Source organism: Neolamprologus brichardi, chromosome 6 (genome assembly GCF_056152115.1).
Source record: "Neolamprologus brichardi isolate AB-2024 chromosome 6, ASM5615211v1, whole genome shotgun sequence".
Taxonomy (NCBI): Eukaryota; Metazoa; Chordata; class Actinopteri; order Cichliformes; family Cichlidae; genus Neolamprologus; species Neolamprologus brichardi.
In genome coordinates this window covers 33,194,179-33,205,527 of record NC_142109.1, presented here as the reverse complement: position 1 = coordinate 33,205,527, position 11,349 = coordinate 33,194,179, and the positions used below count along the sequence as shown (strand labels likewise).

At 41.4% G+C, this 11,349-nt stretch overlaps 1 protein-coding gene across 2 annotated transcripts; it reads left to right on the top strand.

The window, feature by feature from the left end:
- The first annotated feature begins 3,164 nt into the window (after nucleotides 1-3,164).
- LOC148102619 (E3 ubiquitin/ISG15 ligase TRIM25-like) lies at nucleotides 3,165-10,096 on the top strand. Of its 2 annotated transcripts, none has more exons than XM_087842139.1 (11): nucleotides 3,165-3,360; nucleotides 3,579-4,353; nucleotides 4,693-4,788; nucleotides 4,887-5,120; nucleotides 5,212-5,380; nucleotides 5,474-5,503; nucleotides 5,626-5,691; nucleotides 6,139-6,330; nucleotides 8,515-8,625; nucleotides 9,098-9,214; nucleotides 9,485-10,096. In XM_087842139.1, the coding sequence occupies exons 2-11, from the start codon at nucleotides 3,601-3,603 to the stop codon at nucleotides 9,631-9,633; spliced, it is 1,917 nt and encodes a 638-aa protein (XP_087698265.1). In that variant the 5' UTR covers nucleotides 3,165-3,360; nucleotides 3,579-3,600; the 3' UTR covers nucleotides 9,634-10,096. The 2 variants fall into 2 exon arrangements, with proteins under 2 accessions (XP_087698265.1, XP_087698264.1); XM_087842138.1 differs by having other exon boundaries at nucleotides 3,244-3,360; nucleotides 6,136-6,330.
- Nucleotides 10,097-11,349: the final 1,253 nt, after the last annotated feature.

The window sequence follows — 11,349 nt, the reverse complement described above, 5'->3', positions numbered from 1 at the left end:
TAATGACCTTGTAGTACCATATCACCCTATTAGAGCACTTCGCTCTCGCTCTGCAGGCCTACTTGTTGTTCCTAGAGTATTTAAAAGTAGAATGGGAGGCAGAGCCTTCAGTTTTCAGGCCCCTCTTCTGTGGAACCAGCTTCCAGTTTGGATTCGGGAGACAGACACTATCTCTACTTTTAAGATTAGGCTTAAAACTTTCCTTTTTGCTAAAGCATATAGTTAGAGCTGGACCAGGTGACCCTGAATCCTCCCTTAGTTATGCTGCAATAGATGTAGGCTGCCGGGGGATTCCCATGATGCATTGAGTTTTTCCTTTCCAGTCACCTTTCTCGCTCACTATGTGTTAACAGACCTCTCTGCATTGAATCATATATGTTATTAATCTCTGTCTCTCTTCCACAGCATGTCTTTTATCCTGTCTTCCTTCTCTCACCCCAACCGGTCGCAGCAGATGGCCCCGCCCCTCCCTGAGCCTGGTTCTGCCGGAGGTTTCTTCCTGTTAAAAGGGAGTTTTTCCTTCCCACTGTCGCCAAAGTGCTGCTCATAGGGGGTCATATGATTGTTGGGTTTTTCTCTGTATCTATGAAGCGCCTTGAGGCGACTTTTGTTGTGATTTGGCGCTATATAAATAAAATTGAATTGAATTGATTTCTGTTATGTCAGAGTTTCAGCTTTAGTGCAAAGGTTTAAAAATGGTATTAACTGTTTAGGAATTAGACCTATTTTTATACAATAAAACCCATTTTTAGAGGCTCTGAGATAACTGGACAAACTAATGTGATTTTTACTATCAAGATTGCTTTTTAATGTTTGGAAGAAAATCATTTGCAGTCAGTGCCTGCCAGCACTCAGCTAGGCATAACCAAATGTTGCTTTTCCCATATGTTTTGGGTCATTATCTATTTGCAGTGTAAAGCGTTCACTCCTTTTTACAACATTTGGCTGAATCTGAGCAGAGAGTATAACCCCGTATACCTCACAATTCATCTTGTGGCTTCTATCAGCAGTCACATTATTAACAGCGAGCCACCTCTACTGACAGTCGTACACGCCTGTGCCATAACGTTGCCTCCACCATGTTTGACGGATGATGTCGTCTGTTTCAGATCATGAGCTGTGTCTCCCCTTCTTCATACTTTTCCTAACCTGTTGTTCCAGTTTCTTAGTGTAACCAGTGGTTTTCATCTTGTTCTAAACCGTCTGGATTTACATTTATGAAGGCATCTCGTGATTGCAGACCTTGACAGTGATACAATCAAGAGTGTTCTTGGTTTGGCTGGATGTTCTAAAGAGCTTTTGTTAACCAAGTTAATTATCCAGGGACTTTTGAGTGTCTGAACATGGAGGACTATGCATAAAAATTACTGTAATTTCTAAACAGATAATGTAATATTCTGATTAACCCCCTGAATTGCACCTGAAATTCAAAACTTCAGTCACAGCTTGATTTTTTTTTTTCATTTAAAATCCACTATAGTTGTATACAGCGGTAAAGTCACACAACCTGTGTAACTGTCCAAATACTTGTGGATCAGAGTGTAAGTAAGTATATTTGGTAAATTATTGCTACAATTCATTTATTCTAGTTTAAAAAGATGTCTTCTGAATTCGCCAGTGATTATTACTAGTAAAAAAAAGACAAGAAAAAAAATCTTTCTTTTGAGAAGGACAGGTGGCATAAGGAGCAGGTGCAATACATTTTTACTACAACACATATTTACTGTCACGAACTTAACACAACATTTTAGGTTGAAGCGGGCACAGTTACGGTTTTAGATACGGGCGACACGGGCGGTTGCCCGGGGCGGCATCGTGGTGGTGGGCGGCATCACGGGCAATAAAAAAAAAAATGCTCGTACTCATGCTACTCCGACGTCATGCCAGCGCATATTGGGAATGTCACAGGCACCGATCGGTTTTTTATCGCCCATTTGCTGGGAGTAAGGGCGCCCTCCGTTAGCAAGGTGCGCCTGCTGCTTGCGGCACAGGGAGGAGAGGGCGGGGCGGCGGGGGATTCTCTGGCTGGCTGGAGCAGCATCTAACCAACTCTCAAAATAAAACAAAATAAAAACAAACCAACAAACACGAAAACAGCGGACATTATAATACAGACTTATAATTTGCACCGATGTTTTTTCGAAATTCTATACACGAAAAGTGAGCGCGAGAGCCCTCGGTGCGCCTGCTCGCTGCTGAAGTCAAAGTAAACTTTATTGTCATCTCCGCTACAGACAGTCCAGTTTATAGAGAGACGAGACGACGAGGCTCCAGTTACAGCAGTGCAAGTAAACAAACAATAAAAATAAGAAGAGTAAGAAAATAAATATACACGTTAGGACTCGGGGTAAAGGGATCAATAACAATTTAAAATTTACAGTTTGATGATTTAAAGTCTCACACACAACCCTTCGAAAGGGGAGGGGGGCCGGCTGCTTCCAAATAGAGCACATTTCATTTATAATGTTGTAAATCCAAGCCCATTATGTATTCATGATTTGAATCCTGGGTTGTGTGAAATCTCAGAAATGCACCCTAGACAAAGTGAATCTGTGAACTAAGGTGTAGGTGTGTTAGATCATGTTGTGGTGATCCTTGGGTTGAGGGATGGGTGTTCATACTGGAGTGCAAAATTAAAACCAATGGAAGATGGACAAGAAAAGTTCAGAGCCATCAGGTCCTCAGTTTAGAAAAAAGAGAAAAGTAGAGGAGGAGAAACGATGCAGGTAAGCAGATGTGTGATTGGATAATGGCAGGTCATCCTGAAACAATCAGAATCAGAATAGTTTATTAATCCCTAAGGAAATTATGTGCGTTACAGTTGCTGCAAGAAGAAATGGTAAAAATAACAACAGTAACAGACTAAACTCCAAACAATACATTATGTTACAGTTTTTAATATTAATTAGTGTCAATTGTTGATTTGTCCTGTTCTCATTGTATGACGAATTATGGCATACTATGCATACTCTCTCTGTCTTCATGTGTGTGTGTGTGTACAACAGCTTTATGTTAATGTCCTTAATATGTTTTGTCTGTATGCGTGTGTGTATGGGGGGGGGGCGCCAGAGGGAGTGTTCGCCCAGGACCGCCACTGAGCGGGCACACGACTCTCTTCGAACAGACTTTTTCACCGTTTTCCATTTTAAAAAATGTTTTGAATGTGTAAAAAGGGATGAGAAATAACTCATTTATTTCTCACAGCGAGAATCAGAATGTGTTCATAAAAAAAATGATTTGGCTCTGACGTGCGCTCGGAGGATGGTACCTGATCACGAGTCCTGTTACGCAAGCAGGAAGACTGTTTTTTTTTTTATAGCCAGAAGAAACTCTAGTTTTCATCACGCGCAGCAGAGGCCTGTGAGTATAAAGCGGTCTGCAGTGTTTTGTTTTGCAGACAGCAGCTCCGCGTGGATTCTTTGTTATTGGTTATTTATGTGCAACGTCATGAACTTTACTGCAGTAAAAATGGCTGTTCTGAGTTTTGGTGCGATTGCGTTTGCTGTTGTTTAACTACAGGAGGGGTTGGCCTTCGTTGATTATCTGCTGTAATGATAAGTTTCGTTTGTGTCTCGCAGCTTCACTCGCATCAGTCCCATCATGGCCGAAGTGGACGAGTCTCAGTTTTCTATCATGAGTCTGGAGGATGAGCTGACCTGCAGCATCTGTCTGAGCACCTTTGACTGTCCGGTGACCATCCCCTGCGGACACAACTTCTGCCAGGACTGCCTGCTCGCCAGCTGGGAGGAGTCGTACAGCTGCCCTCAGTGTCGGACCGTGTTCGACACCAAACCCGAGCTGAAGAAAAACACGGTCCTCATCGCCGTCGTGGAGACCTTTAAAGTGAGATCGAGCAAGAGCGAAGACAACCTCAATGAAGAGGAGAGCGAAGAGGAGAGAGGCTATGAGAGCGAAGAGGAGAGAGGAGAGGAGAGCGAAGGGGAGAGCGAAGAAGCAAGCGAAGGGGAGAGCGAAGAAGCGAGCGAAGGGGAGAGCGAAGAAGTGAGCGAAGAGGAGAGCGAAGAAGAGAGAGAAGAAGAGAGCGAAGTGGAGAAAGACGATGTCATCCGCTGTGATACCTGCATGGAAGCAGAAGCATCGAAGACCTGCCTCACCTGCATGGCGTCTTACTGTGAGGAGCACCTGCGCCCTCACCGGGAAAACCCCGTCTTCCATCTCCACGAGCTGAGCGAGCCTGTCGGGGACCTATCGGAGCGCATCTGCTCCGACCACCACAAGCTGATGGAGTTCTTCTGCAGCCAGCATGACCGTCTGATCTGCAGCTTCTGCCTCCAGCATATCCACAAAGGATGCTCCTTCCTAACTCCGGACGAGCAGAGGAACCTGAAGGAGGTGTTTGCCTTCACATTGACGATTGTACTGTATTAAACACTGGCTTATGTACAGAGTTAACTGTTTCTCCTTAATACATGTTTTAACTTATTTAATTTGTAATATTATAAATCAATATGTTGGTGTGTATATCTTTAAACAAAGATGGCAGTCAGCTGACTTCCTGGAGAGGAAACATTCCATCTGTATAAAAAAGATGGAAGTGGGTTCATACCTGAAAAGGGACCCTTGTGTACAACTGTTTGTAAATGACAGCCAAGTTCAAGTCTTTCTTGGTTTAACAAGTTTTTCTTAGTGTTGTATGCCAGGCATTGAGCTGTTCTGTGTCTGTTCTTATAGTCTGACCTCAGAGACAAGTTGGGTTTGCTGAATGAGAAAATGGAGAAGACTGAAAATGTTGTGTTTCAAATGAACAACATGCAGAGCAAGCTGAAGGTAATTTCCACATGTCATACAGAGACAAAGTAAATGTGCTGGCAGTAACTATGAAAAACTCACAGTTGTCATATCTCATCTTATTGTCACTGTTCCAGGATGGAGCAAACAAAAGAAAGACGGCACTCGCAGCTGTTTATCAGCAGATGAGGGACATCTTGGCTCAAGATGAACGCGAGGCCCAAACTGAGGTGGACCGTGAGCTGGAGCTCGGTCAGATGAAACTTCGGGATCTCACGAAGAAGTTCGACGAAAACTATAATAGGATGGGAAAAGCCAGAGAAGATATCAACAGGCTGCTGAGTCAAACCCAAACCTCGGCTTTTCTACAGGTGAGACGAACACGAAAACGTAAACTAAAGAATAAGATAGAATGGGCGTGGTTAAGTTAAATAAATAAACCTTTCTTTTGCCCCCCCACAGGCTTCAGTTGAATTGCCCAAAGTTGTAAAGTTTGAGCCTCACGTGCCTCGAATCAGCCTGGACTCCAAGAAGGTGATAGCGACGCAGAGCTTCGCTGCAGCCCTGAGGGAGACTCTGATGGCGATGCTTAAACAGCCAGTTGAGGCCAGATTACCATTCTTTAAAGCAGGTCTGTGTGCAGGCACGCATTAGCAGAAAATGTAAATTAGGATTAATATTCTAAAAGATTAACGAAGCCAATCATTTTCACGTTCTGATGCAGCTCTTAACGCTGGTGCATTCGGGGATTCTGGTGAGTTTGTGTCTTGTGGAAAATACTGTTGAGGATTTTCTGTTAAATGCTCATGAATTTATTCTTCTTCAGTGGTGACTATTTCTGGGGAGGATTTGGGAAGTACTCTTTGTTTTTAACAGGTGAAACAGCAGCTCCTGTCTCCAGACCAGAAAGTGCTGGAGGTAGTGAATCCCAGCCAAATTCTGGTAAGTTTATATCAGTGAGGTGTTGTTATAGGATAATATTTGAATACAGTAACATGTGAACTGAAAGAGTATCTGAAAACATCTGCCAATTTGACTATCTCCTAGTGTGATATTCACTGTAACTAAAGTTAATTTTAAAGATGATCTCTAGTTAATAATACACGTACGATAATGTGGTCTTGTTGTACAGCTATAATTACTGACTACACCTCCCTGCACTTGTTATTTGAGCATATTTGCAAGAGAAGGCACACTGTGTAAAAATACGTATATTACATTTTGATATAAAGTACTGCAAATCATATTGTAATATTGTTAATTTCCTTCCTCAAGCACATACGTGAAAACTATTTAAAACATTACAAGCACTTTGTGACACGTGATTCTTTACAGTGTGATAAAGATGTTCAGAGTGCGTTCTCATTTCACTGTTTCATTACTCAGCAGCGCCTCAGCAGAGAAGCAACCCCACGTTCCAAAGTCCACTGAGCAGTCCACCCATCCAGCCGTACTACCAGCCGGTTCCTATCCCCCTTTTTATTGGACCGCAGCAAAGATGGAATCCACCCCATTATCCACAGGCCCAACCTCGATTGCAACATTTTGGGCAACCTCGATTTCATGCCCAACAAAAGACAAGTAAGATACAACCTAAAATCTCTCTCTTACACACACACACACACGTCTGTAATGACAAAAATCAGATATGTCTGTGTAAACAGCTTAGTTTCCAATCACCACAAACGGGACAATGTGTTAATTAATTGGTGCCCTAACAGCTAATTAAAAATTCAATGACACGTAATACTCAATACAACATAATACCTACCCTTTAAAGTGCTGTTATTAGTTTATAAATCTTCGAATGGGTTAGCACCAGAGTACATTAGGGATCTGCTATCATGCTGCTACAAACCATCTAGATCAGTCAGGTCCTCCAGCTCTCGTTTATTGACCGTCCCTAGAACCAGAACTAAACATGGAGAAGCAGCTTTTAGTCTAAAATTAAAACTTACTTATTTAGACTTGCTTATGAGTAACTGATCCTATTATGGCTCTCTACCTGTTTGTTTTAATTTTTTCATATAAATTATTTTCTTGATTATTGTTTTATTGTAAATGCTTTCTTGTATTTTACTTTTATAGTGTTTTATGTTTTATTTTAATCATGTAAAGCACCTTGAATTGCCTTGTGCTGAAAGTGTGCTATACAAATAAAATTGCCTTGCCTTTGCAAGCCAGCTTATAAATGATGAAAGACAGAAGCAAGATGGAGCCCCATTTTTTAATAAACAGTATAAGATTTATCCAGGATATGACTTGTTACAAGTCAGCGTGCTTAAGGCAAACTCGATCAATCTGATAGTGCATTTAGTGTTTTAACAACTTACCACTGGGCGTGTCTCTGTACTGAAAGACAACCATGATCGTGGAGTCAGTTAAACATGTGAAGAAGGTTTGTGAAGACCTCAGACAGGGATTGGTTCTAAAATTACCTTACTTCATTGCCCATACTCACCCAGAAGCTTACGGATATTTGTAGATGTCCTTCATGGTTTGGCAGTAATAGTATGCAGCTAGGCACTTTTAAAAGCTATTAGGCCAGAAGCACTTTGAGGCCGAGTCCTCCCATAACCAGTAAACCCATCATAAATTATTTAAACTTTCAAAGTATAAAAGACACATGTCAAAACGAGCCTTGTGCCATAGTGTTGTCTTCATTCCTGGCAGTCATTATTAAAATTGAGGTCATAAACTGATCGACCGTAGCATCAAAGCCACCTGTCCAGTATTGTGTAGATCCTCATTGTGGTGCAAAAGCAGCTCTGTGACACGTTTGTGTTTCTCGTGGCGTCTGGGAGGATTCAGCTTGTTCTTGTGCATCTTGCAGATGCTCAGCTGGATTTTGGTCTGTGGAGTTTGGAGTTTAAGTCGATGGGCTGAACTTTATTATGTTCTTCAAGCTGCTCCTAAGCAGTTTTTAATTTAAATTTTTTTTTAAAAATTTAAAATTTAAAAATATTACTAAAACTAAAATGAGAGAACAACTATGCAACATATTCAGTTTTAACATTTATATTCAGTATTGACTGTAACTACGCTCAAACTGTTAATGCTATCTTATTTTAATAAACAACACTGTCATATGCAAAACTGGGGTGGCACTTGGGGTGGCAAGGGATCATTTTAGGGTGGCACTTGCCACCCCATGCCACCCTTCTAGATCCGCCCCTGGTCTCAAGGCTGGAGCTGAACAAAAACACCCTGAGAACAGACTGTTCTTCCTATCCCACGCAAGGCCACCGGGGTTGGCTGGAAGACTGTTTACTTAGCCTGGCAGAGCGAAGGACACTGTCTCAGCTGAACTCTGGACACACACACACACATACATATGCAGATATCCTTCCCCCGATCCAACGCCTCCTGACATGCTTACCTCCCTGTCGATGGAGACAGCGGCTCAGCTGGAGGCATGAGGAATTGCAGCGTCTACGACCACTGTGTACATTACAGTTCAGTGTGCCGTGCGTGTCTGCAGCACTGAAGTTAACAGCAGCAGTAACCAAAGTTCTGGGACCTTTCCAATAAAAACAGCTTCTCATTGAGCAGATGTTGTATGTTGGGTTTGTAAATGCGGCTTTAAAAGCAACTTCACAAATCAAACATTTATAGTAATTCTAGCATTCACACTGTTCATTTTAAACCTGACAAAATGTAATTCACTATGCCTGTGTACAGTTCAGATTAGTGGACGCGTTGCACATTTCCTGTGTTAAAGACAACCGACTAACTGTGGAAGACGTTTTGCATATTTTCCTTTAGATCAAGACAGAAAGCCGCACAGTGCTCCTGGAGGAGGTAAACCAGCCGGGAAAGGATCTGATTTCACCAAGAAAGATAAACCAAAAGGCCATCCTCCTTCTGAGAAATCAAGTATGAAGCACTCACATCCTCATGTGTTATAAAAAATGTCAGACTGCCAGTCAAATGATCAATAACAACACTATTCCACTGATTAAATGAACAGTACACATATAACAAGAAGCCCTCTGAGTGCAAACCTCACTCTCTGGGCGGTGTTTACTTTTGAGGGATTATTCCATTTTGTACTTAAGAACTATGTAGGAGGAGGTAATGGCTAATATGTATTCATTTGTGAATAACTGGCCATGTAAAACTTGGGCTTATATAATTGTATACCGCAGCATATTTCCAGCTAAATCGTCAGCTCATTCTGTTTCTCTTCATATTTAAAATAAAATGCTTCCAGAGAAGGTTCCAGCTTCTGATCTGACCATGGGTTTCTCTACTTTTTGATATTTAATAAATTTAAATCAGATTAGTTTAGCAAGTGTCGCTCATCCTACATTAAAGACAAATTACTAACTACTGTGTTTTCCTTCAGATCCAGACAGGAGGCCGCACAGCGCTGCTGGAGGGCATAAGTCTTCAGGATCTGGGAAAGGATCTGATTTCACCAAGAAAGATAAACCCAAAGGCCATGCTTCTTCTGAGAAATCAAGTATGAATCAAATCCTCACGCGTTATAAAAAATGTCAGCCTGCCAATCAGATGATGAATAACAACACGATTCCACTGATTAAATAAACAGGACACATATAACAAGAAGCACTCTGGGTGCAAACCTCACTCTCTAAGCGGTAGTTTTAAGGGATTGTTGTATTTTGTACATAAAAACTGTGTAGGAGTGTTATTTGTTTGTTGATTTGTTTAGCAAGTGGTGCGCATCCTACATTAAAGACAACTGACTAACTACTATGTTTTCCTTCAGATCCAGACAGGAGGCCGCACAGCTCTGCTGGAGGGCATAAGTCTTCAGGATCTGGGAAAGGATCTGATTTCACCAAGAAAGATAAACCCAAAGGCCATGCTTCTTCAGGCACACAACACTCACGTCCTCATAGAAATCAGAAGAAGTAGAACCAATATTTGATTTTAATCTGAAGCCTGAATGCATTGTGAGTTTTTTTTTTATCTATCTATCAGTCTCTCCCGTACTCCACTAGCCTGGTTTAAATCATATTTGTCTGATTGCACTCCGTTTATTCAACTTAAATCCTTTACTTCTCAGCCCTTTCCTCTGGTCACTGGCGTGCCCCAGGGATCTGACCTGGGGCCCCTTCTTTTCATTATCTACCTTCTCCTGCTTGGACACATGTTTTGTAAATATAATATTCAGTGTCACTGTTGTGCTGATGACACCCAGGTTTATCTGTCCACCAAACCTGATTCTGCTCTTCCCCCATCCTCCCTCAGCCTGCTTAGCTGAACATGGTTCTCATCTAACTTTCTTAAACTCAACAGTAACAAATCAGAGCTTCATTTGGTCGGCTCTAAATCAACATCATCCAGAACTAATAGCTTTTCTATTACTATCAATAACTTGCTACGTACATATTTCCAACTGTGCAACTGTCTCACTCCACATGCCACCGTGCCACTGCCATTCTTGTTCATAGCCTTGTTACTTCTCAGATTCACTACTGTAATTCACTTCTTTTTGGTCTTACTCAAAAATCCATCCACAAGCTCCAACATGTCCAGAACTCTGCTGCCCGTATTACCACCAGGACCCCTTCTATTCACCACATCACCCCCGTCCTACAGCAGCTTCATTGGCTCCCGGTCAAATATCGCATCAATTTTAAAATACTTCTGTATAAATGTGAGGCTGTTCATCATTTCTCCCCTCCATATTGCTCTGATTTGGTTCAGATCACCCATCTCGGTGTCTTAGATCCTCTTCTTCTTTCTCTCTCTGTCCCCTCCCCTCATCTTGACACCATCAGGGCTTTCAGCTGCTCTACTCCTTGACTTTGGAATTCCCTTCCTCCTGACATAAGAAATGTCACTTCCTTTTCTCTTTTTAAGTCTAGACTCAAAACTCACCTGTTCAAAATAGCTTATCCCACGTAACCTTTTCCATTCTGCTATTTTAACTCTGTTTTATGATTTTGTAAATTGTCTGCTTTTATGCTTGCTTTCTAATTTTCTGCTGCGTACAGTGTCCTTGAGTCTTCTGAAAGGTACTTTCAAATAAAACGTATTAGTATTATTATTATTAGTAGTAGTAGAATTACAGACCTGCTGAGACCTTATTGGAGCAGTTAGCCTCCGATTATCGGGTCAGGTTCTTTGAACTGTTCCACACCGCTCTTTTAACTTATTTAACTTTAAAAGTGCTGTGCAATCATCATCATCATTATTATTATTATTATTATTATTACAGTTTTGTTTAGTCTTGGATGATGTGTGATTAACACTTGCATTAATACTTGATCTTGGCCTTGGTGGAGACCATCAGTTTTGTTTTTCTTAAAGACTTTGGGATCCTCTCCCTTTAGATCAGAACCTTAAAAATGACACCCAATGTTTCCTTTTTAAATAATGATTTGATGATTAAAAGGATCCAAGTTGAATATTACGTGAATGAAGGTCAGCACAAAACACAGTGTAAGTGTTGTAGCTGCTGTTTCAAACGGTCTCTTTATCAGTGTTTGCAAAACCGGTGAATGATTAACGAATTCAAACATCATGTGTCATGTTTGTTAGCGTGTATGTAGCTGCTGTTGTAATCTTTGACCAGAGATCATGGCTGCTGCTTTTCAGATGTCTATATAAAAGTGAATAAAGAGA

Coding starts and splice junctions, on each gene's coding strand:
- LOC148102619 (XM_087842138.1), top strand. CDS start 3,601: ATGGCCGAAGTGGACGAGTCTCAGTTTTCTATCATGAGTCTGGAGGAT. Junction 4,789..4,886: donor ACATGCAGAGCAAGCTGAAG/GTAATTTCCACA, acceptor TCACTGTTCCAG/GATGGAGCAAACAAAAGAAA. Junction 5,504..5,625: donor TGGTGCATTCGGGGATTCTG/GTGAGTTTGTGT, acceptor TGTTTTTAACAG/GTGAAACAGCAGCTCCTGTC.